At 39.8% G+C, this 27,245-nt stretch overlaps 2 protein-coding genes across 8 annotated transcripts in view; one reads left to right on the top strand and one right to left on the bottom strand.

The window, feature by feature from the left end:
* POLR3A (RNA polymerase III subunit A) overlaps nucleotides 1-18,250 on the bottom strand; it is a 42,930-nt gene extending 24,680 nt beyond the window's left edge. For all 4 annotated transcript variants that reach the window (XM_042018535.1, XM_042018533.1, XM_042018536.1 and 1 more), the window contains exons 1-19: nucleotides 17,579-18,250; nucleotides 16,535-16,670; nucleotides 15,871-16,008; nucleotides 15,169-15,340; nucleotides 13,792-13,946; nucleotides 12,618-12,857; nucleotides 11,555-11,717; nucleotides 11,219-11,355; nucleotides 10,629-10,732; nucleotides 9,755-9,896; nucleotides 9,112-9,252; nucleotides 7,847-7,916; nucleotides 7,034-7,161; nucleotides 6,414-6,552; nucleotides 5,053-5,217; nucleotides 4,609-4,781; nucleotides 3,878-3,989; nucleotides 2,495-2,613; nucleotides 1,035-1,172 (exon numbers count right to left, since the gene is read on the bottom strand). In XM_042018535.1, the coding sequence (XP_041874469.1) occupies nucleotides 1,035-1,172; nucleotides 2,495-2,613; nucleotides 3,878-3,989; nucleotides 4,609-4,781; nucleotides 5,053-5,217; nucleotides 6,414-6,552; nucleotides 7,034-7,161; nucleotides 7,847-7,916; nucleotides 9,112-9,252; nucleotides 9,755-9,896; nucleotides 10,629-10,732; nucleotides 11,219-11,355; nucleotides 11,555-11,717; nucleotides 12,618-12,857; nucleotides 13,792-13,946; nucleotides 15,169-15,340; nucleotides 15,871-16,008; nucleotides 16,535-16,670; nucleotides 17,579-17,622 (2,616 nt within the window). In that variant the 5' untranslated portion in view covers nucleotides 17,623-18,250. The remainder of the gene's footprint in view (nucleotides 1-1,034; nucleotides 1,173-2,494; nucleotides 2,614-3,877; nucleotides 3,990-4,608; nucleotides 4,782-5,052; nucleotides 5,218-6,413; nucleotides 6,553-7,033; nucleotides 7,162-7,846; nucleotides 7,917-9,111; nucleotides 9,253-9,754; nucleotides 9,897-10,628; nucleotides 10,733-11,218; nucleotides 11,356-11,554; nucleotides 11,718-12,617; nucleotides 12,858-13,791; nucleotides 13,947-15,168; nucleotides 15,341-15,870; nucleotides 16,009-16,534; nucleotides 16,671-17,578) is intronic.
* A 57-nt stretch (nucleotides 18,251-18,307) lies between these two features.
* On the top strand, nucleotides 18,308-25,071 carry RPS24 (ribosomal protein S24). Of its 4 annotated transcripts, XR_006014501.1 has the most exons (8): nucleotides 18,308-18,385; nucleotides 19,763-19,828; nucleotides 20,397-20,606; nucleotides 21,026-21,136; nucleotides 21,258-21,260; nucleotides 21,980-21,996; nucleotides 24,066-24,106; nucleotides 24,961-25,071. XR_006014501.1 is itself a non-coding variant. In XM_042018538.1 (7 exons), the coding sequence occupies exons 1-6, from the start codon at nucleotides 18,383-18,385 to the stop codon at nucleotides 24,066-24,068; spliced, it is 396 nt and encodes a 131-aa protein (XP_041874472.1). In that variant the 5' UTR covers nucleotides 18,308-18,382; the 3' UTR covers nucleotides 24,069-24,106; nucleotides 24,961-25,071. The 4 variants fall into 4 exon arrangements, 2 of the variants coding, with proteins under 2 accessions (XP_041874472.1, XP_041874473.1); XR_006014502.1 differs by lacking the exon at nucleotides 21,258-21,260; XM_042018538.1 differs by lacking the exon at nucleotides 21,980-21,996.
* The last annotated feature ends 2,174 nt before the right edge of the window (nucleotides 25,072-27,245 follow it).

The raw sequence follows: 27,245 nt of genomic DNA, 5'->3' as shown, positions 1-27,245 counted from the left end.
AACTCCTTATATTGGGAAATCCCTTAACTACCATCTTTCTTTGCATCCCAAAAAGAAAGCGTGCTATGAAACATTTTAGGTGAAAAACATTTTTACTTGAAAGATGGACTTCATTGTTCCACAAAAGCAAATTAGATCACCTAAACTAGCCTATAAATTGGTATTGTTTTCTCACTGGCAAGAAAAAAGGTAAGATAAGATAAATGCTAAGATTTTTTTTTTTTTAATTCCAAAGTCCAAGAGTTACATTTCATTCATATAGGAAGAAAGTTGAAGATGAAAAATATTTTGCAGGTTGCTTATTGTATTTATATACATTTGTAAATACTTGCACACATGCCAAGATTATTCCATTAGTTTTGGAGACAAATGGTTCAATTAATCACCCACTCCAAAAGGAGGGTTTGTTCTGTCTTTGTACAGTTACTTGTGTATCTTGGAATGTGTTCCCAGCCCCAAATTATCTTGGCTTTTCCACTGCCTGTTACACTGGGAGGAGGGCTATACTTTGAACAGTACTTAAATGTTAGAACGGAAGTCTTAAGACTGCACATAATAGCAAGAAGCTTTGTTGGAGGGACATTTATTTGCACAGGAGGTACAGCCAAAGACACTAAAATCTTACAGAACCAGTCTAAGTCTATATGGCCAAGGTGCCTCTTACCTAGAGAGACCAGACACTGAAAGGGAGCTGTAGCTGCATTTCTGTCATCACTCACATCACTTTTGCAAACACGCTACACAGAAGGTAGTCCTCAACAACTGCACAGAACAAGGACTTTTACAACCCATCTTCGAGAGGAAACAGCTTAATACAAGCATGTTACCGTATCAGTGGCTGAGGTCTCATTTGCAAACTCCACACCTCCTGGAGATCAGACCAAGCCATGCATTTTACAATATAAATTACTCTGTTACATTGAAAACACACACACACAGTGTTTGCACTTCCCCCTGATCCGTCACCTCAGCATACACATGAGAAATATCCACATTTTTCAAGATTGATGAACCCTCGCTCTGCTGACAGTTACCTGCATATATCCAGTTTCAGCTGTTTTTACAGCTGTATCAACCAAACCTTCCCGACCAGCCATTGTATGGAAAAAAAATTCAGTGGGAGTCAACCCAGAATAGAAGCTGTTAGCAACAAAGCCTTTTGCTGCAGGGAGCTGCAGGGAAGAGCGGGAAAAACACAGTTAAAATGCAATGTATGTTCTGTATGTTACAGAAAAGCATGATGCATGTCATCTAAATTCTGAAAATTAGCCAACACCCTCACTAACACTGATCTCAGCTCTGCTTAGATCTCAAGTTCCATGTTTATAATTTTAGATGCAAATAAAGATTTCAGAAACCCTTGGCTAGTTCTTCCAAACTAATTTAACACTTTCTCCTTCCTTCTACAAACCCTGTCACACTTCAAGCTATTCCTCTCAAACACTACACCAACACTTCAGACTCCCTTAAACTTGCAAAAATTGAAAAGGCAATTAAGAATGTTCATTTTATTATAGTAGTGCAAAGCTATTTGCTGAAGACTAAGGAATCCAGAAAAAATATTACTGGAGATATGTATAAAATTAATTTTTGGAATGATTTGCCCTCACCCCTGAGGAAAGTTCTTGCCAGTGAAATTTACGCAACAATTTTGACTTGAAGACTTCAAGTCAAAAATCCCTTTTTGTTGTTATTTAACAGGTAATGCTTTCTAAATTAGAAAAAAAGCTAGAGCTAAATTTTATCTTCTCATCTAAACCATATAGTATTGCTTCTTTTTCTATTTATTCAGTATGTTACAGAACTCAGAAGTTGAAATTTGGAATTCAGTGACAAACACAAGTGCCATAGATAACATCTGAGACTTAGCTAACACACTAATTAGACTATGGGCTTATACCTAGAACCTTCTTTACTGTTCCTTAGATTTCAAATAGCACTTTAAAAAAAATTGAAGTCACTGAATTATAAGAACAAATGCATGAGACCCATTATTGCTTCATGTAGGACAGAACTGAAATGTGAAACACTGAGAGTAACCTGTGATACCTATCCTGGTGGAAAAAGAGAAAAGCCAGACTCCCAAATGGTTTATCTGGCATATCTCACCTGTTTAAAAATACCAACATACATTCAGCAGTTTTCCTGAAAAGTATTAGTGCAGTCAAACTTTACACCAAAGAGAAACTTTGACATATTATTTTTAGGACTCTCAAGAGAACAAAAAATGTATCATCACCTCACTTTAATTTTCTAAATTAGAAAGGCTAAAGGAAGGCTTAGCTGTAAATAGTCAAGCTAACTAGACATCCTATAGCAATTCAGAACACTGTTGTTAACTCCCAAATCACACACAACATTTTACAATGACCATATCCGATCCTTTTCCTTCAGCATATCATGACAACAGATTTTATCATGCATCCTTCTCAAAATGCCTTAAGGAAACTTGTTTCACTTTCCTTCACAGTTCGCTGTAAATGTACAGAATTACCTTAGAATGCTTCTCAAAGTGAGGCAAGGATCTGTTCTCAAACCCGTCAGGAACGCGGGACCCACTGATAGCCTGCTGACCTACACAAGCAATCATCTGGGATATGTTAATGAAGGAGCCTGAAAAGACAGAAAGGAAAAAGAAAGCCCCTCACTCACAAATGAGGAATACACTGCTTCCCTGATGAGCTACTTTCACTTCCATGAAGATCTATTATTCAGCCTCGTAATTGCTCAACAAAACAGAGCTGCAAGAGAGTTAGAGAAGCTTTTCTGTTACTCGTCCTGTTCATTTCAGCATTTGTGCAAAGGCTGACAATTAAGTCTGTGATACAGCCAACTTGTCATTTTTTTTTTCCTTTGGGTCATAGACATTCATGCCACCATTATTTGATTCCAGTCCTTATATTATCCTGGTTTGTTTTACAATATTTTTCATAAAGGGTTCAGTACCTACCAGGACTCCTAGAACAAATTAAGTCCCAGAGAATTAAGTCACTAACTCAGAAGTTTTATTTGCTGAATACGTTTGCAAACAATGCTTCTCCATCACCTCCACAAAAATTATACAGTTAAGATATTACTCTTCTTAGATTTTAGTATTTCTTTAGAACACACCATGTCACTATGAGGCATTCCACAATTTATTAGACAGCTAAAAAAGGCAAAAGGTTAAGTGCTTTCTTCAAATTCTTATAGGAAACAAATGAAAGCTCAGACAAGAATTTGAGAGACCTTATAGCACCTTCCAGTACCTAAAGAGGGACTAAAAGAAAGACAAGACAGGGACTTTACACAAGGGCATGTAGTGTAGAACAGGGGAATTACTGACAGAGGGCAAGTTAAGATCAGACAGCAGGAAGAAACTCTTTATTATGAGGATGATGAGGCACTGGAACAAACTGCTCAGAGAGCTGTGGATGCCCCATCCTGGTCTGGTGGAAGGTGTCCCAACCCATGGCAGTAGGGTTGGAACTAGACGATCTTTAAGCTCCCTTCCAAATAACTCCACAATTCTAGGAAATGTTAGTTCTAATTCTGAATGTATCATTTGCAGTTGATTTTTCTATGTGATATAAATACTTGAAGTAGAAACACAACTGAAAACTTTTTACTGATTAATTCGTTCAAGCCCTAAGAACATCCAAAGTTCCAACAAGATGTTTTCCAACTGGTACTAAAATTTAAGATGCAAAAATACCAGAGCATCAACTTAGTTTTAACTAAGTATACCCAACCTGTACTTACTGAGCTACTTACTTAAAACAGCTATGACATGAACTTGCACAACTGACAGAATAATACAAGCTATAAAGATGGAACAAGTCATTTTCACAGAAGTGATTGAGTGAGCAACCTACATGCCAAGTTCAGCTATCCCTACCTTTAGAACCACAGAGAGCCATGATCAGGGGACTGTTGCTCTTGTCCAGTTCTCTGAGACAGGCACTGCCAGCGTGATCTCTGATAACAGACAGTTCTTTAAGGATTAAAGCCTGAAATACAGTATTTCAGAGGTTCAGAATTTGCCAAAAAACACTTAAACAGAACTCTATCACTCCCAGCAACACCTTCACTAGTCAAAGGGAATTCAAAATACAGTAAAGACAAAGAAACCCACTTGTTGCTTCAGGTAGAACAGTTTTAAATTTTAGCTTGCCTAACTTCCAGTTTGCTGCAGAATATGTCTTTGTTGGGATAAGACCAGGGTATCCAGGAACATGACAATGTCTTAGCAGCAGCAAAAACTTCAGCCAAATTGAGCGCTGCACTAAGTTCTAAGTCACACTGTGCTACATGAAAGATAACCACAAAAATCTTGACCAATGTAATCAACTCCGTTCCAATTACTTGCATAATTCTATTCTCTTGTATCGCCCCAACACACCCTGGAGGATCTCAGCTGTTATGTGTTTAGCTAACATTTTTAGATGCATATAAACACCTTAAAGTCTATATAGACTCGGCTCAAGTTGCACGCCTAGGAACTGTATTTGCTTGTATTTTTAGGTTTCAGAAGAGAACTTTAGACATCACAATGTACATGAATGTATTTGTGAAGTCTCTACTCAAAATGGATGATCTAAATAAAATGATCTAAATAAAAAAGTTTACCTCTAGTGTCTCTTCTGCAGTACAACCAGGCTGCTGCTGTAGTTTGCCAGTGTTGAGAGCTTCAATATACTCATCACATTTCTTATAGCCAGCATTCAGGAGCTCATACTTAGCTTTTAGCAGGCCCTGCCCAGGGGTTACATCACCAATTCCAATTGAAAAGCCACGATTAGCTATTATTAAAAAGAAAATAAATTATTTTGATAGCTCAATCTCATATAGAGAAAACAAATTAAAACCAGGAACTGTTATTGGGAACTGGCAATTTCACCTCCCGTCATGTGACCATCACAAGCACTGCATAAACAGTAAGTTTTTTCACTGTCTGCCAGCTTCAAAACTAGGTTATTTTTTTTAAAGCACAACATGTCATATTTGAAGCAAAAATCTTGCTTGCTCTCTATTTCTGCATTAAAGTACTACTTTCCAAAGAAATGTACTTACAAAGATAGACTGGAGCAAGTCTGGCCAGACGTGACATGGCATCTGCAGCTTCCACCTGGCCCCAGTCTCTCAGCAAGATGTAGAAGATGTTGTTCTTGGATCCTGACCCCAATGTTCCTTTGTCCATACTGCCACTCATTAACTCACTGTTTTGAATTGTGACATCTAGAAATGAAAAGGCAAAAAGAATTCACCAGTTTTCTAAAACATTCACTAACCACTGGTAATCACTTATGGAGAGAATTTTTAAATAAAAGCTCTGTCCATGCTCAATATTTTCAATGTGAATTTAGGTATCATCTTCTTGAAGCACAAGTAACTGCGCTATCACTTATTATATCAAATCAAAACACGATACCAGGTTTTCTTGAGACTTTTGAGAATTTGCAGAGAACTTTCTAAAGATAATTACTACACCATCAGAAATCTTTTTTTTTTTTCAGAGAACTGAACACAGTCAACAATGAAATCTAAAAGTTTTCCACATTCATGTGCTCCTGTCAAACTCAGGAAGTTGAAAATCTTCCCACATTTTCTAAAATGAATAGACTGTGAAATAAAGATGTCTCCTGTTCACAGGAGTGTGAGCAGGATTGCTTTGTGGCCTTTTGTCCTACAATATTTAGAAGCTGAAAAAAATTTTTCCACCATGTTTACAACCAACTTCACAGCACAGAGTGGTTCTTTCATCTACAGAAATCACTCAGTCTGCTGTAGAGGGGACTTGAGTGCTAACTGGGAAATTCTTTCTTGAGGCAACTTTGCATGACAGAATTAATATAAATCCATTGTTCCTCAACTTACACTTCTGAGCAGCAAAGAACCAGCCTAACCCTGCCTGCTCAAGTTCCTGTCCAAGTCACCCCACGAATGTTAAATTAATTATAAGCTAAGTCTTGCTCATCTCCTACAGCCTTTTAAACCATGGTGCTTTGCATTCCATCTGCCACTGACTTCCCTAACTGGAAGGACATACATGGCTTCATATCCTAGGGATTTCTATCTTCCCTGCATATTCTAATTCCTTTCAGTGTTTGACTTCTAATCCCTGTATTACTACCCCCACTTGAGAGACTAAATCTTTCCATTTGACCTCTGTACAACCACTCCCTAAGCTTTGGTTTCCTCTCTCTCACCTTCAAACACTAAGTTAGCATCGTGACAAGCTGAGCATCATACAAAAGACATTTTAGTTTAAGAAAACACGTTTAGCATGACTTCAACTCTTGAGAAAAACTGCAACATTTTAGGTTTCATTTCAAGAACACTTATGTGAAATACTGCTTCAACACCTACAGTGAGCTCAACAATTTCTACTTCTTTGAAGACTTCGAAAACAAGGCTTTAGAAGCATCACTCACAAGAATCATTGTAACACAGGTCCTCTCCTTTGCCACAATACTGTTTGCCCTTTGTTCGTAGGTTGGCTTTTACAGGACAATCATCACTGGGTTTGAGAATGAGGCTGAAAACCTGTTTTCCTGTCCAGAGTGTTACAGGCTGAGAGAAAGAGGAGAAGAATTAAGATTACAAGTTTATGCTACAACTACAGAAAAAGAGCAAGCAATAATTTAATTGTAAAATTGTTTTATATACAGACCCTGTCTATAGAGAACTGCACTTGCAGAAGTGCATAGCAGCATTCCTTTGAGAAATATTATGCACTTTTATAGATTTAAACCCCTGAGTGCTGAATGGTTATCCTTTACAACAGGGTATGTATGTGCATGCATTCCGAAAAATGTGCTCATTGCTCCCTCTTACTGTCATGTTCCCCTTTCTGATTAGAAAAGGGGAAAAACCCAAAGATGCTGCTGCTGTTATTTCATTTCCCAAAGAGGTTGCAACATTTATAATTACTTCTTTATAAAGTACCTTTGGTTTAAAATTATAAGAGTTTGAAGAGTCATATAATATCACCATGGGTCAAGAACACACAATAGAGAAAGTCTTAGTAACACGAAAAAAATAGTTGACACACCTTTAGAATTGCTGGGGGTGGAAGACGAACTTTGATCTTTTCATCCTTGCCAACCAGGATAGAAGCAATAATTTGACAAGCTTTGGCTCGATCAAAAAAGGTATCTTTTAATGTAAGAAGATAGGCACCTGGAACGAAAAAAGTATTATGACAGACTAAACTCAGATTCAATTTAAAAGCTATTGCATATTCAGTGTCAATTATTTTATTCTAATACTAGTCAGGTACTTACTAAGCTAAATGACAATAGTTTAGACAGCTTCCGTTGTAAGTCCTTTCCATAATTTTTTTTAATTGCTCTACATTAAACATCGAAAAATTAGAAATAGTTTATTTCTATAACCTACTCTCTTGCTCTCAGACTCTATTCCACCAGTGAAACAAAGCCTTGCCATTTATTTTTATACCCTTTCTTCCTCACGTTCATTGAACATTTCCTAAAAAGAAATTGAAGGTACACACTGTAGGTTAAAATTAATTTTTATTGAGTGAAATCAACTCCTCTACCATAATCATAAGCAGTTTACATCATCTACCTAAAACAGACAAAGATCCCAGATAGTCACTTGCAGAAAAGCACAGCATAATACACTCAAAGGTAGTAATAACTGCAGCTACAAAGGCAGACAGCATCAGAAGTTACCCTGAGAACATACTTTTATTTCAGGTAAACAATGGCCTTATTTCATAATGTCACTTTGACTTGTGAAAGGAGAAAGCTTTTAATTAATATAGAAAAATCCTGAAAAAATGGAAGTGATTCTGAAGGAACAATTGTGAGATCACACAGTTCTGAAATAAGCTCATACACACCTGTGAGGAAATCTTGAATAGCAGCAATAAGAGGTTCTCCATTTCTTGGTGTTACCAAGTTTGCTTTAGTCTGCATGACACAAAAAAAATTATGCATTTGAAGATACTGATACTCCATTTGCTATTCAAAAGGGAACTTATCATTGAAGACATTTATTTTATGGTGAAATGGTCAAAGCTTATTCTAAATCAAACTACAGCTTTCTTCAAAACAACAGACGAAATAAAGTTGTTTCAGAAGTTTCAGTTCACTTCAGTCCATGAACATCTACTGACAGTTAAGGAATAGTCTGAGGAAAGTTACTGCAAATTATTAGAATATATATTTGGAAACATATTCTGTTTCCAAAGCAGAAGTGGCAAACAACTTGATATGTTTTGGTAGGGACAGGGAAGGGAAGACAAGCTAGCTTTGAGAACAGGGGAAGAACAAGAGATGTTACATTCGCTACAGGGGTCTACTGGAATATTCCAAGCTGTGTGGTCCCTTCTGATGGGTAACAATCAAGCCACCTCTAGCCCCATGTTCTCATGTTTTACTCAAACTACTGCTCCAGTTAATCATCCCCACCTATGGAGAAGTTGAACACAAGCCCACACAGACCTGAATCGCTGGGGGTGTTTTTTAACCTCACAAATCAGTTCAGTGAGCCCCTAAATACTGCAGCCAACAATTGTATGGGGACATCTGAAACAGCAGTGGCATTTGGTAATGCCTAAAGGAGCAATGGATTGGTAAACCCTCAGCTTGGTGCTACTGACTCTACTGTCACACCACTGATCAAAGCTTGCAACCATCCTCCCTTTTTATCTATCCTCCCTTCTCCCTTTTTGACCCTGCCCTATGAGCCTACTGTCTCCTGCCTTCTCCAGTACAAGCCCAGTATCACCGCCTCATTTCCAGCTGGTCTGTCTGTCTGCAATTCCCAGGCTGTCTGACCAGAAGCAAATGATTTATCTGCTGGTAACAGAGCCAGCCTAGCCTGGTAGCAATCGCTAAGGACAGTCAGGCAGAAACATAACGATGACATCTTAAAACCACTGGATTTTCCACAGATGTTAAACCTAAGGCTATTAGACTACCAGTGTGCAACAGTCCTAATTCTGAAGTCCCTTTGCAGAATTTTCAGGCAGCTCCAAAGTTGTAAATTATCCCCACCCAGTAACCTAGATAGTATTTCAGATTTCACATGCAAGTTAAGAACTAAAGGGCTGAAGCCATCCGTCACCAGCAAAGTCCCAACGTGAGCATTTTATCTACCTACCCCCATTAAAACAAGTGCTTCTGCTTTTGCTTCTTCTGTCTGAGGAAGGTGAAGGTTCATCTCATCTCCATCAAAGTCTGCATTGTAGGGTGTACAGACACATTCATTGAACCTGAATGTCCTGTGAGGTTTTACTCTAGCCTGGAAAAGGAAAAAAAGCCACGAAAGATGCACACGCAGTTGGGCATGGCTAAAGAAGTCAGTGCTTCCTTGCAGACATTATCTTTATATTACAGACATGAGCCAAAATTCCTGATTATAGGATTTAACTCAACCAGGACCTGACAGAAATCGTACTCACATTATATTATAGAAATGTAGCTAATAATTTTCATTTATAAAAAGCGTAAAAGACAACGTACTTTGTAGAGATCACATCAACTCCACAAAAATGAAATGCTCACACAAGAAGTATAGATATCTAGGTCAATTATAGCTCTTAGCAGAAGTGTGCACACAGCATCCTGCCCAGGTACACATCAATTCCCATGCACAGGTACAAGTGCACTGCATTCCTCCTTGCTCCACCAACTGTTTCAGCAGGAGCTGTTTATTTTTGCTCGTGTAAGACAGAAACACCATAAAGGTCAAGTGCCTAATATTGTGGGCTGCACCATCTCTGTGCTAGCCTGTGTGCACTCACAATGTGAGCCATGATGCTCAGCTTGTGCAGAGAGGGCTGCCGGTTGAACAAGACGATGTCACCATCTATAAGATGTCGCTCCACAATATCACCAAACTTCAGCTCCTGGGCCATCTTCTCTCGGTTCCCGTATTTCAAAAATCTTTATAGGAAGATATAATAATGCAATCAGAAGATACACAGACAGTAGATAGAAAGACAACTGAAAATTAATTCTGTGCTTATAATGCCATCTTTTCCATTAAATGCTGGAGTATTTGTATTACAATAACCAGAAGACAAAACTGGCGTGGACTGAACATCAGTTGCTGCTATTTTAAGCCATAAATGTATTTTGACATTAGTCAACAAAGCAACAGTGATTGGAACAGTAAGAAAGAAAAAAGTCCATTTGTAAAACCACAGAATTTGTTTCAATTGTATAGGAAAGTTTATATATAATTGTCTATATATTTGTATATAGAAAGTATAGGAAGTTCCATTCATATATTATCCCTTCTTCCTACCCATAAACTGACTGCAGATTAGCTCCCACACGAGAACAGCCAGTACAACTTGCCCAAAACCCCGTTTTCACTTATGCCCACACTACACCCTCTATTTCAACTAAGATAGACTCAGCCATAAAAAAACATAAATCTAATTGCAGTTCAACATCATTAGCATGTGCAATTCAGTTTACATGCATGAGAGTATTTAAAAAAGAATTGTACACTAAACCTGGGAAGATAACGACAATTCTTTTTCTACTGCGCTTTACGAAAGATCCTAAAAATAGATTTTAATCCCTGAAGATGTAACTGCCTTCACATAGCAAAAAGAACAAGTTGATGGGGACAAATAAAAAGTGAATCATTACAAATAAGCACGATACCTTTTCATTTGGGTGTGCCTTTGCTGTATGAAGTTTGCTCCAGGATGAACATCAGGACCATTACAGACAAGTTTCCTCATAAAATTAATATTTGCTTTGTTCACCTGTTGCATAAAAACTTCAATCAGAAACAAACAAAACATGTTTCAGGATCATGTTTTTACTGTTGGCTTTTGCATTCTCAAATTTTAGGCTCAACTGACAATCCCCCTACACAGTCTCCACCTGCTGAGTGGAACTCTCAGGAGGGAAGAGAGGAGGAAAACGTCAACCAATCTTTGAGCAGACTATCAGAGGGAAATTAAATTAAAAATCTGGGAGGTAAACTTAGCTGAAAAAATATGAAGCAAAACTCTTCCTTCTACAGATGTCACTCCTTACACCACATCTCGTCAGCACTTGCCTATATCCAATACTAAAAACCTTTATTTGCCAGCAGCAAGAGAACTGGCAAAGCATCTCTGAATGGCATTTCAAACACAATGCAACACATTCACTCCCTTCTTGAGTGAGTAAAGAAACAACACTGAGGGCTGGCTTGGGAAAAAAAAAAGGGAATAGAAAGAGTTTTTGAGTCCTACACTACCTACCTTTTCAGGAAAGGTCAGTATTTTAGCAACATGAATAGGCACCGCTACTTCATCGATTCTTAAGTTAGGATCAGGTGAAATGACTGTTCTGCCAGAAAAATCCACTCTCTTTCCAGACAGATTGCCTCTAAACCGACCTAACAAAACAAAACAAAACAGTTAAAACTCTTCAAATAAAAACAGTTTTCAAAATGTTATCTGTTAAGACAGCACATTAGAACATCTTTTAAGGTACAGCACTGAAGTGCAACACAATAGTAGCAGAGAGACACTTGGCAATAGCAAAATTTGTGATTCAATTATAAAAAATAATGAAAAGCAACTTTCTAGACAAACCTTGCTTTCCCTTAAGTCTCTGAACAAAACCTCTGGTCCATTTTTTAGGTGCCATGTTGAGGGGTATTCCAGAGAGCTCGCTATTAATGTACAGGGCACACTGCAACTGAAGAAAATCCCAGTCTTCCATAATCATCTGTGTTTTGGCTCCTGATATCCTATGCTAAACAAAATAGTTACCCAATTCAGAAAATAAATATAACAACACATATTATATTAGCCAAGAACTCTTCCTTTGCAAATAATATCATGAAACTTCCATTGATTGGAATGAAAAAAAGAAAATAACTTTATAACAGGATATACCACTATAATATATGGACAGCCACAAGACAACCGAGTGAAAAATTTCTTTTGATTAATATGGGCTTTGAACAAATGCTCACAAAATTAGATATTGGCTTAAATTATAATCTTCCCAATCCACTTAAGTTAAGCTAATATAACTTAACAGACAAGAAAATAAGTAGTTAATTTTTCAAATCATGGAAGATTTACTACTAAATTAATTTTGTTTGCCTGAAAAAAGACCAGTTTTGAAAAATGTGAAAAGTATTAGTCTGGTAGAAGTGCTCTTCTAAACAAATGATAAATTGTCAAATTCTCTTTTAGTCTCAATTTGATGACTATGCTAAATGATTTCTTCAGAATAGATGGTAGAATAAATAAAGCACAAAGATGTAAAAAAGAGAAAGGTCTACAGGAAGAAAAAAAAAACCAAAAAACCAACACAAATCAACAGGTGTAATATTTTCACTGTAAGTGACCACTCAAAAAGTGTGACAGTCATGGGAAAGGGAAAAAAAAAGAAAAATTAAGAAAAACAGTTAACAGACCAGAGCTGAAATGGAAAACCACTTCCCATAAGCATCCCAGCAGATCCTACATTGCAAGCAGCAAGTCAGCCAGCTCCATCCGAAGCAAGTTTCTCCTATCTTTCAATAAAATGCCCAACAACATAGAAATGCAGCACCAGACTGTAAGCAGTAAACTCACGTGCTATATTCAATTCTAAACAAATCTTTTTGAAGGCAACAGTCTCAGAGCATGAAGGCTGACTCACTTTTTTTATTACATCATTGAGGAAAATGATCTCTGTCAGTTTCATTGTCAAATCATCTTCATTGGTGCCAGACTTCAAGTCGCTCACAACAGAGGGTCTGATACACAGTGGAGGCACGAGGAGTCGTGTGAGGATCAAATCTGAAGGTTTACCTGCTTGTGGGTTCATTAGAAGTAGAGGGATGTCTTCTGCTGGGATTCTTTTAAAGAGGTTCAATACTACCAAAGGATTCAAGTTTTCCTACAAAATCCATTGGGAAAATGGGGAGAAGAAGCCATCATGTCACATTTCAATGTTTCCCTCCTCCCCTTATTTTACTGATGTTCAGAAATAGTCTTTTTCAAAGGCAAATAGAGAACTATTCATGCAAACAAAACTGTTTTGGTTTATTTATTCTGAACAACTGGTTTTAGCATCTCAGATGTTAACTGGCTATATTCTCTCCTTCCATTTTTTCCCTATATATGAGTGTTTACTTCTTATCGTATTGCTCTCTTGTCTCAAGAGTCAATGGAGAGTATTTCATCGTTAATAGATGAAGCAACTCAATTACCTACAACAAACTTACAGTACATTGTATTCATTTTATTAGTAAATCACATGATTACAGTACTTTCTAGGTATTTTTCAGAGCTTAATTTCTCTCTTCTTAGTACAGCTACAGCTGTATTCACTACTTTTTCCATCCAAGTATGTACCTGGAGATCTTTCCAGCTTGCAAAGAGCAGAAAGAAACAAAACTGCAAACAATGAAAAGCTAAAGGAAACAAAAAGTTACTAAATTAAGCCTCCTCTCTTCTCAACATTAGAACTTCTGAAGGAAAACAAAAGTGTGTATTGGAGCAATATTGGAGTTACCGTGAATGTATATACATGCAAACTTTATATGGACCCGTGTCTCTTCTTCCTTGTCTAGTTTATAGAGGCATAACACACCAGGAACATCCCTTTCTTTACAGGCAGGTAATGGTATATCAGAACATGCTAATACACTAAATTTTTTATTTTAGCAAAGTTAGCATTATTGCACTGGATACAAACATTCTTCATGTGTCTTTTGAGATACAAAACTTTTGGATCGCCACAAGACTTCAGTCGATACATTGCAAACCTTTGAGGAGTTTTATTTCATGCACAAAAACTAGCAAGAAATTCAGGTTATAATAAAATTCACCTGAGCTCTTCCCAGTAAGGGTTCTACTTCTTTGTTATATTCAATGGCAGTTTCAAAGGACTGGAGAAAAGTAGATACTATTGGATCTACGACTTTCTTATTTGTCTTGTACTTTTCATGTATTATTTTCAACAAACCACACTTCTTCACAGTTCCTGCAAGGAATTAAATATGGATTCTCTTGGGATTTTATTTCAAAATAACAAAAACACCAAACAAAACACCACCAAAACTTAAGTAAGTTACAGTTCCAAAACAAGCTAAACCTTCAGTAAATACAAGAATAAAATAAAACTTTATCAGCTTTACTAACTAGTTTCCTAAACTCCCAGAGCAACAAAAGGACAAGCAAGTCAAACCTTCTTATATGGATGGCTTGGTGTATCTACATCATGATGCAGCCTCTGAAGCTGAAAGTAGGTGGCTTAGCCCACACGTTAACTTAGCTTCACCTCATTCACAGCAGATATTTCTAAAGTAGAAGTCCCCACACTAAAACCAGGACTAAGAAGTGCCATTTATGTATCATAACACTATATTCTAAAGTAATTTTGCAAGTGAATTATCAGAAAAATCTGATAAATATCTTCATGTACTGCAGCTATCATTATTCATAAAACTTACAGAGACTAGTCCAGATGCTCAATTTTTTTTACTAAAGTATTCTGAGCCATCATGTAACTTTTCTAAATGCCTACTGTTTATGCCTGCTATGCATACATAGGGCATTCATGATGAAGCAGCTCTCCTTTTATTGAGGTTGTTGAACATTACAACAAACAACCCACAATTTTCATGAGTTAGAAGTTTTAAGTTATGGATTAACCATCAACTATGAATCTGTAATCCTCCAAGACCTTAAGCAGCAGTAAAAAGTGATCAGTGTAGATGAAAAAAAACCAAGACATATTTTGAAAACTAGATGTGAACTCTTACAAAAATACTCTGCCCTGAAGAAAGAATAATCTTAAGAAAGATAATTTAATACAATGATGAAAAATGATGCTCACTCAAAATTACAAAGGCTACTAATGCTTTTATGTGAACGTATCAATTGTTGCCAATAGCTCCCAATATTTTTAAAAACATGTTAAAAGGGGTTTTTTTTGCCATTATTCAAGTATCAAATATTGGTTACTGCCACGAAACATGAAATAATACAAGCAACAAGGAAACTGTCTATATCCACACCAATGAGATGTGAACAAGCATGTGCCTGGCCCTAAAAATGCAATTATGTTTCTTAATGAAGGCCGGAGAGAACACCCATTAGCTGTGCAGTGAACAAGCATATTCAAGATTTGGATCCTATCACAGCCATCAAGGTAAAAACCATCAGAGCAGACAACTTCACAAATTGTTGATGTCAATACTCACCATTAAAGGCCCCACAGTAAGGACAAGTGTTTTTCTTTCGGCACTTCTCAGACACTTTCTTTTTTAGCCCTCTCTTCTGAAGATATGCGAGGCCAGGTCGTTTTAGGTAATCCAAAAACTGCTTTCTTTCTTCCACCGACAGCATGATACGGCAACAGGTTTTGCAGATCATCTTAAATGTAAACACATATAAATCCAGTTGTCTAAGAGACACATTCAGAGATGTAACCTCTTGAACTATAGCTTAAGTTCTTCAACACAGTGCATTTTTTTTTGAATGAGATACTACTGCCTTGATTGAAGGACCAATTCACATATTGCAATACACAATAAAAAGCACAAAAGAAAAGGAAAAATACAGCCAATGAGGCAAATCCTTAGCTAAGATCTGCAGGGCCTTAAAAATCCCTGTAAAGCAAGCAGAGCTTTGGTTTACTGGGATGTTCTAAAAGGCAAATCATCCTGCATACAACCAATTCAAACTGCAGAAAAATAATGGATTAGATTTATCAGTCTGAAATTACATAGAATATCACTAAGACTGGTCTTTAAATACACATATTTTACAAAAGAAAATGTACATAAAGATAACTTAATAATGCAACCTTATTTTGGCCTTCTCAATTACTTACAAGCATCATCTCTCCTGAAAATTTCCTTTTTCTAGACTAAAAACTGACAACAAATCATAATCATGTCTACCTGTAAGATGCCTATCACAGCTTTGAAGTATCCAACATGAAAACATGGTAGTTCTAAGTCAATGTACCCATAGTGCCCTAAACAATCAGCCAGACTTTTTCCACAGGTTTCACAGGGACGGTCTTTTTCACTGGTTCCCTTTGGGAGAAAGCAAACACACATGCAGAGGAAAAAAAGTTAGCTGTAATTTATGGGATAGATACAAAATACAACAGTTTATAAGCTAGTCAGGAATCCTAATAGCAGGGCCACTCCTCCCCAGCATCAGAAGCACGTCAATAGCATTATAGTCACTCTGACCCTTAAGAAAAATGGTTTTACACACAGAACCTGCTGACACCAATGACCCGGACTCAAGCAGCTCTTGCAGCTGATCTACAGCCCGTTAATCTACATTGTAGCATTTTGGTGACACACGTTTCTGAGTGTCCCAGCAGTTTGGCAGAAAGAAACTTACCTCCTGCCTCAAAAGAATGCATTCCTGCCCTCCAAAAGCATGAAGAAAATAGCTGGCAGCACAGCTAATAGTCTATGAAATTCAAGTAAAGACTCAATTGAACTTATTTTGGACAAGCAGTACATTTCAGTTACCCCAACTTTTTTTTTAACCACTCCACCAACTCCTCAGAAAGAGTCTGGAAAACAAAAAAAAAAAGGTTCTCACCATGCGATGGTCCAGCACTCCATACTGCAGTGGAGAGTGATGGTTGTCCTGACTATACAAATTTTTGCTAACCACTTGAATATGAGCTTGCTGACGCATCTCTTCTGGAGATTTCATGCCAAAACAGATGTGGCTTCTAGGACAGGAAATTTCAGATGTATGCATGGGCACACACACACACACACACACATATATATATACATATATGCAAAAAAGCTAACAGCAACAAGCATACATACACATAAGCATCACTAAACTACAGAACCAATGAGGTTGAAAAAAACCTCGGAGATCACGGAACCCAACCTATGGCCAAACGCCACCTTGTCAATTAGATTATGGCACTGAGTGCCACATCCAGCCTTTCCTCCACCACCTCTCTGCACAGCCCATTCCAACATCTAATCACTCTCTCTGTGAAGAAATTCTTCCTGATGTCCAACCTAAACCTTCCCTACCGCAACTTAAAACTGTGTCCAGTTGTGCTGTCACTGATTGCCTGGGAGAAGAGACCAATTCCTAGCTGGCTACAACCTCCTTTGAGGTGGCTTTAGAGAGTGATAAGCTCTCCCCTGAGCCTCCTTTCCCCCAAGCTAAACACTCCAGTTCCCTCAGCTGCTCCCCATAGGGCTCGTGTTCTAGACCCCTCGCCAGCTCCGCTGCCCTTCTCAGGGCCCCAAAATACTCGAAAGCAATGCACAGGTGGCTAAGTTGATTCACAACATTGCTGACACAGGTTCTTTTCGGACAACTATAAAAAATAAAGCTGCTCTGCGATGAGTTGGTGGTTTTTATCTGAGGCGTTTATCGACCTTCCTGAGCATCCCCACAGCCCGACACAGGCACAGCCACCCGTGTGGGAGAACCCAGCCTGTGCCAGCGCTCCAAGAAGCGGAGCAGCCGAGCCAGGAGCCGCCCCCCGCGGCCCTCCAAGCCAACACTCTCCTAACTACGGCTACACCGGTTACCCCCCCCCCCCGGCCGCCCCCCGGAATTCTGCTGCTCCCCGCCTCAGCCCGCGGGCACCGCACGGCCCTCACTCACATTTTCTTGGCCACATCCGTCTCCCTGAACTGCTCCTTCACCATCGCGGCGGCGGCGGCGGGACCCGCGCGGCTGCACGCGGGGCCTGGGCCGGGCCGGGGCGGGGCGGTCAGCGCGGCCTCCGCCCGCAGCGCCCCCAGCCGGCACCGCCGCTTCGGGGCGATCGCCACCGAGGGAAATTCTTCAGCCTCCCTGGCACCCCACTCTCGTGCGCGGTCAGTGCGCACCAAAGAAATCGCTTCTTATTTTCGGGTGGAACTTCCTGAGCACCGCCTGCCCATCGCCTTTTGTTACTGCCCGGCACCACGAAGCAGAGGCCGGCTCCGCTCTCTGACACCCCTCCCTATCTATGCACATAAATGAGGTCCCCCCTCGGTCGTCTCTTCTTGAGGCTGAAGAGGCCCAACTCCCTGAGGCTGAAACAACTCCTCAGCCACTGCTGAGCCGCCACGTTCAGTCCGTGGCTCTGCGTGTCCCCAGAACAGCTTTGGGCCCGGCCCCGGTCACCAGCGGCAGTGCCAGTACACGGCGGGGCTGAGCTCGGCCCTGCTAAACTGAGCTCGCCGCAAGGCGCTCACGGAGCTGAGCCTTCCCCCGGTGGGACACGGAGCTGCCTCCAGCCCAGGTCCCCTCAGGCGCACAGAAGCCACCCCTGCCGCTATGTCCTGCCAGGTCCGGCTCTGGAATAGACAGCCTTACACAGAACCCCACCCCCACAGGAAGGGCCCCCGCACCGCCTTATGATTGGCCGAGGGGCGGCGCTGGCCCTTTTCTCGTCGGGTCGCAGGAGCCGCTGCCGCCGCCATGGTGAGTGCCCGGGCCGCGTCCCGCCATCCGCCCCGCGCCGCCGCCATCCGGGCCCCGCCGCGCCCCCGCACCGCCGCGCCCCGCCGGCCCGGCCTGCCCGCACCCGCCCGCGGCGGTATGGCGGTCACCGAGCCTGGGCTCCTGCGGCCGAGCCGCCGCGTGTCCGTGCCCGCTGGTAGCAGCGAGCTGCGGGGTGAGGGCCGCGCCGTGTGCTCGGCTGCGCCGTGTCCGTGCTCGGTCAGAGCAGCCCCGGGCACTGATAGTGCGGCACCAGTGTGCTGGTGCTCTGGGGGTGTTTAGGGGCTGCCGTGGGTCACAGCCGCGTTTATCGCGGCTGCTCCTGTCTGAAAGCCTTATGGAAATAGTGGTGTGCAGGGTTTTCAAAGAAACTTAGGCACTGCGTTGGGAAGAGCATGGCCAGCAGGTCGAGGGCGCTGATCTGCCCTTTTAGTCAGCTCTGGTGAGATTGTACCTGGAGTGTTCCAGTTCTGGGCTTCTCAGTACTAGATAGACATCGAGTTCCTGGAGTGGCTCCAGTGGAGGGCAGTGAGGATAACCTGGGGTACTGGAGCATTGCTCTTACAAGAAAGGCTGAGAGAGATGAACGTATTCAGCTCAAGAAAAGGTGAAAAGAGGGGACATTACCAGTGCCTACCAGTATTTGAAGGGAGGTGTCAGAGGATGGAGCCAGGCTCCGCTTAGTGGTGCTAGGCAGTCGTACCCGGGGCAAGGGCAGAAACTGATGCACAAGAAGTTCTGCCTGAACATCAGGAAGAACTTCTTTACTCCTCTAGTGTGTGGTCACTCACTCTTTTCTGTTCCCTCGCTTCCTTTTCATCCTGCCCTTTACCCTCAGCGCACTGCCGTGTCCTTAGGCTGAGGTCAGGTGCTAACATACCAAGTACTATGCCAAGTGTGTAATTTACTGAAAAATCATGGTAAGCTTCTGTGGACCCACTCATCTCTGTTTTTCCTTTCAACCGGGAGCATCCAGGTATCTCGGGTGCTCCCTTGTCCTTAGGGCTGGGAAGCCACAGAGTTGGTAACATTTGGGCTTAGAAGGAAACTTCTGTTATATTGTTATAGTACTTGGGATTGAGATCCATGTCTTTTACTAAAAGCTGCTTCAGCTTTTCACGGTAGTGAAGGTGTGTGTGTTGCTGTGGTGTTTGGAATCTGGGGATGAGTTTGTCAGTTCCTCACTGTACTATCAAAAAGTATTTTCTGTAGCCCAGGACCAGTCCACTTAGGTTATGAATTCACTGGCAGTATCAGAGGCTCCTGGCTGTTGTGGTACTGTGCATTATTTATGTATGTATTAAGTTTCTGTTGCATTTGTAGCTATTGTTGTGGTTTATTTAATGTTATCTCTTGCAGAATGACACAGTGACCATCAGAACCAGGAAGTTCATGACCAACAGACTTCTGCAGCGCAAGCAGATGGTAAAATACTACAGAAAATTGCCTTTATTTGTTCTGGTTGTTCTGGGCTGGAAGAAGGTTTAGCCACTATAAGTATGGGGCCTTAAAATCTCTATAGAGTTCTTAAATTAAGAATTGTAAGAGCTTACGGGTTTAGATGCGTTGATGTATGCTTAAGGTAAATCTTGATAGTGAAGTTGTACTGGGGGAGCTTGAGATTGGATGTTGGGGAAAATTTCTGCACCAAAAGGGTTATTAAGCATGGGGATAGGCTGCCCTGGGAAGTGGTTAAGTCATCATCCCTGGAGGTATTGAAGACATGTAGGTGTAGCACTTAAGGGCATGGCCTAGTGCCATTGTGAGACTTGACAGGACTGGATTTACTATTGTATTCAATGATTTTAAAGGTATTTTTCAGTCTCAATGACTGTGTGAAGCAAGAAGCTTTTGAATGCTTTTGTATCAAATGAGTAATAGTTTATGCTGCTAAAGTTGGTTAGTTTAAATGTTAAGCTCATGGTGGGACTGTAGCACCTGATTTTTGTACTGGACATTGACTTTTTATCAACTTGTAAAAATTCTTTCTTAGGTGATTGATGTTCTTCATCCTGGGAAGGCCACAGTCCCCAAAACAGAAATCAGGGAAAAGCTGGCAAAAATGTACAAGACAACCCCTGATGTAATTTTCGTCTTTGGCTTCAGAACTCACTTTGGTGGTGGCAAGACAACCGGTTTTGGCATGATCTATGATTCCCTGGACTATGCAAAGAAAAACGAACCAAAGCACAGGCTTGCCAGGGTATGTTGTCTTCTGGTGTCTTGAAAGCAGTTGACATAGGTTGGAAGTGTTTAGTTACCTATGATTTGTGTGTCTAAAAACTCAAGTTTTGTGAAAGTACAGCTGTGTGAGAGTTCTTAAAATAGCACAGGTTACCTTCTGCATTTGCAAAATAGGCTAAGTATATTTTTACACTATGCTACAAGGGAGTTGGGAAGGCAAAACTGATATTACCAGAGGTGTTTTGCAGTAATTTGTAACAAAACACTAATAAAGGTCTGGAAGAAGCATAAGAGATGTCCTACTTCAGTGTTTATGTTCTGTATTGAATCATTCATTAGTTAATGATACTGCTATTTAATATTTCAAGTTTAAACTTAAGTTCAAGAGTTGTTAGTAGACAAACAATGTTAAATGCAACTTTTAACTGTTTTTAATAGCACGGCTTGTATGAAAAGAAAAAGACTTCCAGGAAGCAGCGAAAAGAGCGTAAGAACAGAATGAAGAAAGTCAGGGGCACAGCCAAGGCAAATGTTGGTGCTGGCAAGAAGGTAGGATGAGAATATCTTTTAAGATAGAGTGAGCATATGCCTTTGAAATGTTGATTAGAAGCTCTTCAACAGAATAACATTGTTTTTCTTCCATTTTTTCACCTGTTCTACTGGATAACAGAAGGTAAAAACTGTGTGTTGTATAGCTTGTCATCAGCTCAGTAGCTTAGTTTTGCTCCTCACTGCTGCAAGCCTAGCTGATGTGACATGAAACAATGCTTCCTAAATTACTGTTTCCTATGTGTCATTTGAACTAAAATTAAACTTCCATAAATCTAACAGTATTGCTCTAATCACGTAACTCCGTCTCGCAATACACACGTTAGAGAATCTTAACACATGTTACTGAGGCTGCCTAAACACCTAATGCTTCTCCACCAAGTTACTGTTGGTATGGTGTTATGTGTAGAGGTAAGTTTAAGGATGTGTGGTATAGACAGTGAGAACAATGTGTGAATCGAAATAAGGTAGAATGCATCTGGGTTTGAGAGACTGATTCCCAAGGTAGTGGAGTCTTCCTCTGGTGTGGCTGGACTGATACAGCCTTCTTGGGCTATATCTACGATCTGATACAAACAGCTTGGGGGGAGGCAGATTTCCTCCATCATAAAACAAAACCAAAGCTGAGGAATAGGTTGGGTGGGAAGCCAGTCACTTTCCTTCACAGTGTTCTGTCCTCTAATAAACTGATTAAGCTGTGCAGTCAAGTGGGTTGGTTTTTTTCAAGTGTTTTAACAAGGGGAGAGAGGGTAATATTCTGTAGCTGGGAAAATGCCTTGACATCTTGAACTTCAGTAATCTTCACTTTTGCTTTTTTCCTACTTTCTTGGAACTCTCCATCAGAAGTGAAGTATCTACAGGTACTGGAAATGAGCATGGATGTGGTGCCTGCATTATACATCACTGAAATGTGTCCATCCTTTAATTGAAGCACTGTACTGCCTTGTATGCATGTTTGATTTAAATTTAGATCTGTCCTGTGAAGGTTCAGTTAATTCCATAATGAATTTTATTTGTGTGACTTGGAAGTAAAATTTGGCTAGTAGCAAACCAGATTTTTTGAAACTAGTGAATCAACTTTAAAATAATTCCCAGTGAGAAAAAAATCCAAGAAACTCAGTGTTGTTGACTTAAAACATTGGTTCAGACACTGCAGGATCTGATTCAAAGTAGTACAGTGCAACTGCATGTGTAACTTGACCATTGTGTGAAAGGAGTTGTGTACATGAAAGCTAAGTCACATCACACTTGGTGCATTTGAGATGGTGCTTGGAAATGGCACAGTTGTCAGCATTAAACTGTATTTAACTATTGCCCTGCAGTATTCCTAGTTAAGAAATAAATTACAGTGGAATTGGAAATGTCAGTGAAATTAGGTTTTGTAGTAGTTAGTGTGGAAGTGAAGGTCTTGTTATCCCTGGATGGAAAGGAACCAGTGCTACTGACAGTTGTTAGATCAGGGAACTACTCTACTAGAAAACATTAGGAGCCTTCTTCTTTCTGCTTTAATGGTGTTTTAACCATTAAGTCCTAAAATTGTTTATGGCACAAAATGAGCATTTGGTATACTAGTGACACCTAATGTGTACACTTCTGTCAATGGCCAAGGAGTCATTTCATGTTGCACCAATCCCACTAGTATGGAGGAACTTTGTCCCTTAAAGATTTTTGCACCTGAAGGTAGCTGTTGTTGAGTGTTAATGAAAAGTGATTAAATGATTCACTTGAATTATTGATGCTGTCTAGTTCATAGAAACTCTCTTAAAGCATATCAGCACTTCAGAAATTAAAGGCAAGGATCATGCATAGGAGATGTGACTTCTGTATCAAGTGCTTGTCAAACTAATATGCAGTCTTAGTAGTAGGTGAACTGTTTTTTTTATTAGAGTTATTTTGATGTCTTTTAAAATGATCTTTCAGTTGATAAGTATGCATGGGTTAGATGTGACTTGTTTACCAGATTTGTTAATCTTTGTGTTGTCACTTAAGCTAAGGATAAATTATTTTGTGCGCTTCCTGAAAAAGTTGCTTGAGAAGAGTTCTGTGATGCATTACAGAAAAACGTTTGTGAAATACACTTAGGTCTTTAAGCTCTGTCTTGAAAAATGCATGTTCAAAGATCATGGCATGGCATGGTTCATCATCCTTATCTCAGCTATGTGGAGGAATCTTTAATAGGAGCCCTGGAATATGATTTTGAGTCCACCTACAGAATCGGTGAGAACTGTTTATCTCAGAAATGTGTAGGTACTTGATTCTGAGAAATGTGCAGGCAAGTGCATATTGTTGTAAAAGTTAAGTAGCAGATACAGTCGTGAAAAACTCAGACATAACTGTGCTGATGTCTTGCTAAGTTTTCTTTGGTGCTTCCTTTCATTTCGCACTCCTGTAGAATTCCCGTTCTGTTTCCCCTGCAGTTTCAAGAGAAGTGTTTTAAAGTATTTTTAGTGTATTGTGTGGCTCTAGAGTTTGCTGAGCTTGCTAATATTTGCAACAAGTGTATGTGGATATGCCTCACCTGGTCTTTGCATTCAAAACATTGATATGCAAAACAACATTTTTATAGTGTTTTTAATGTCATAATTGTAGCTGTGACAGCCTTTGACATGTAAGGCTGTCAAATAGAAGTGTGGATGGATAAGCACTTCTAAGCCATTGTAGCCTGTAGGTATAATGAACAGGCATTCTGAGTATTAGTTAACTTTTAAGTAGCTATTGTTAAGAACTATGTTGAGTACTTAAGGGAATAGTAAAATCTAAGTCTTCAGTGCCTACAGTAGTCAAAACTTTGACGGTTTCCTATCACATTTCAGCGTGGTTATTGAAAAAAAGCACATTGTGAGTGTCAGTAAGAGCCCTCAAAGCTTAATTTTTTACAGTAGTCGAATTTAGATAAAATTATTATTAATTGATGCTTTCTCTTTTTCAGTAAATTACCAGAACATTCTTTGGGTGGAAAACGGATAACAGGTACGACTTCAGAATGCTTTGTAAGGGCAGACATTCAGTAGTGCAGTCATTATAACAAGTCTGAGGTTGATTTATGCAAAGACTGTGATACTTGTGCAGACATAGAACCCAGTGCAAGAGTTTAAGAATATTTACAAATCACTTTTGCACTTGCTACTGAGTTGGTAGCTTATGTGACTTGGACTTTGATGAAATACCTGATTAGTATAAAGACTGAAATAATACATCAGGCACTTCAGATTTACTGTTGCTAAAGCTGCTGATTGTTTAGTCTTACTGTAAACAACGCTTATATTTTTCATTTGTAGGTATGCTAAAGAGAGGATAGTAGACTTCTGGGTTTTATTGTCTTAAATAGACGATAGTAGCATGATATCTATTTTTGGAAGAGATGGATATTATTTTCCTACAGGTACTCATTTCAAGTAAAATACAAACAAACACGATACTCTTACATACAAGTCAGACTACATTTTTATGTCTTTGCTGCAGAAACATAAGAGCTGTGGTCAAGATCTGCTCCAGAAAAAACTCTGCTTTTATTACAAATGGTCTGAGTGACTCAGTTGAAAGCAACTTAAACAGTCTGTCTGGGAGCTGATATCGTGGGTATAATGTCTTAAACAGAAAGCTGTCAAAGCAGTTGTAGCTTGTTGATCTCTTCTCCAGAAATGCTATAATGTAGGCTCATTTATTGCCATGACAGTGCTGGGAAATTTTGAACCTCATGCTCTTCTAAGAAGAGCAATGTGGTTCACCTGACTTGTTTGGGAAACAGTTTTTCAGGCTTTATAGAGGTATGAGTGTAAAAATTGTTCTAATTGTGGGTCAGTGATCTATTTTTTCCTTTACAGGCAGCATCATTCCATGAAGAACTATAGAATTAATTACTCTGGAAAGCAGAAGCTGCTCATCTGACTAACATCAAATAAACTCTGTCAATAAAATACTGGTTTGCCCTTTAATTTGATTTGAAAGCTACCATTTTGTAATGTTTGAGAAATTCAGTATGGGTGTACTGTTCACACTGGATTAAAATCTTTTCATAATTAAACAAGTCTTGTCTTGAGTATCAGCTTAAGGTGAACCAGAGCTTCCTGCAGGTAGTATTGGAGCTAATTCCAAGCAGGGACTGTTAGTTCACGGAGGTAGACATGCTTTTGTTCAAACTGTGGTTTGGAAAGACTTTTTGTTTGGCTGCCTGTTTTATATAGACCTGTAGAACACAGTGGAAAGGAGAACAGAACATGCAGACAGAGACACTCAGGGCTGCTTACTTCCACAGTTAAAGATTTTGCTAGTGAAGATGTTAGGAATGATTTGTCTTTTGTTCCTGGGTTGTCAGGACAGGCTCTGGGATCTGTCTCTGACCTGCAACCTGTGTGGTACATCCCTAATTTTTCATCTAATAGTGTTAAAGGAGCCATTTAAGAGAAGTGTGGGTAGTCTGGTGCAGGTTTTTTGAGGAGCAAGGAAAGCAGAAGTTCTGTGTTTCAAATAGGAGTGAAACAGACTGGGCAGCTCTAGCAACTGTGCTGATTAAGGCTCTTTGTTACCTAAATGCAGTATTTTTTAATTGATCCACCTTTGTACTGGGCAGCACATTTTAAGACGGGTAAAGTGCATTTAGTGTTTGGGGGAGAAAACCAGCACTACCACAGCTAAGAGTTGTTAAAGGGGTCGAAAGGGGATGTTGTACAAGCTCTGGTAAGTATAGATAAGGCACTTAATGCCTCTTGTAGTACCTTCCGCCCCAGTCTTGAACTAGTGGGGTTGCTGTTTGTGTTCAGCAGCATCACACTGTTGGCTGTACAGCTCATAGCTGTGGTGCTGCAGTGAGCCCTTCCCATATATAATGTTCAGCATGAACATTAGAGGAGGTAGGCTATTTAGTGTAATTGAACAATCACTAGGGGGTGCTGTGAACAGAGCACTACAAATGCAGGGAAGACGTGCAGCAATTCTTCATAGAATAGGTTGGAAGGAAGCCAAATTGTTCCTGGCCAAAGAGGTCAATTTCTTTGAAAACATGCGTTAAAAATAGTTGTGTTAAAGAACTGAGACTTGAAGTGATATGCTTGTTTCACTCTTGGTTTGAATTTGATGGAAACCATCTGTTTCAGTGAAGACCATAGGAGTTCGTGTTTTCCAAATGTTTACTGCTTGAAAGCTGTAGAGTGCTGGCACAAATTCTAGTTGCTCTTTTCAGAAGCCTTCTTACCTTAGTTTTATGCAATCAAGGAAGGATCTATAAATAAGTGCTGGCGGAAAGGTACATGCCTTGTGTAGGATTGATGTTTTGACTTTACATAGTAAACAGTACTGTTCTGGGCAGTCTGCCTCTAGAAGCAGAAATTAGTTCTGGAATTGGAGTACTGAAGGTTTCCTTCTCAGTTTTATAATGTACATTTTATTCATTACAGATTTGTTTATGTGGGTAGTACAGTAATTCTGCAAAGCAGATGGATTGAAATAGTTACATCTTGGTGCTATAATTTGGTATTTCATGCCCCATCTTGATTGAAGAGTGACAGCAAAAAACATGTAGTGAATCCATAGAACAATTGATTCCTTGCAGGGTTAAGTTACAACTTCATATCCATAGGATATACTCTGGTCTAGCAATGGGAGGGAATAAGCACAAAAAATAGGGAAGGGGTGGAAACGACATCAACCTAGAATTAACTGATCAAATCAGATCAGGCTGTTGGAGTTTTCCCACTATTCTGCAATATTCTGTGTTGGTATATCTGTCCTTTTCTCCTGTCATTCTACCTGGAAAATGGCAAACAACTGAAGAGCTGTCACTGGGATCTTTGCACTTCAGCAGTTGGGAGTTTTATGCAGGTCTTCATATGATGTTTGTTCTGCCAGTGTTTTGTCTCTGCACTCCAGTTTAAGCAAGGTATAGCAAGTGTTCTGTAATTCAGAGGTTTAATGCACACATCACGCTGTGAACACTATAGGTTAATCCCCTTTCCTGTGGGAGATAAAACAATTAAGTGGAACAGGAATCTTCACTTTTTTCTTTACTGTGTGCTGAAGGAACCCTTTTATTTCATGCTGATCTTGCACATGCCATCATTTAGAGGTAGTAGTTTTGTCCCTGTTGCCTGCTTGGCCTGGCCCTCGTATTTCA

The sequence above is a fragment of the Corvus kubaryi genome, unplaced genomic scaffold (genome assembly GCF_017639235.1).
Source record: "Corvus kubaryi isolate FWS band 111438036 unplaced genomic scaffold, C.kubaryi_AGA036_p1.0 138, whole genome shotgun sequence".
NCBI classification, from domain to species: Eukaryota; Metazoa; Chordata; class Aves; order Passeriformes; family Corvidae; genus Corvus; species Corvus kubaryi.
Note: the sequence above shows the minus strand (reverse complement) of the source record. Positions and strands in the feature narration are given on the sequence as shown.

Excerpts from the sequence above, each read along its gene's own strand:
- RPS24 (XM_042018538.1), top strand. Across the intron at positions 19,829-20,396 it reads TTCTGCAGCGCAAGCAGATG|GTGATTGATGTTCTTCATCC; the intron begins GTAAAATACTAC and ends ATTCTTTCTTAG. Across the intron at positions 20,607-21,025 it reads CAAAGCACAGGCTTGCCAGG|CACGGCTTGTATGAAAAGAA; the intron begins GTATGTTGTCTT and ends TGTTTTTAATAG.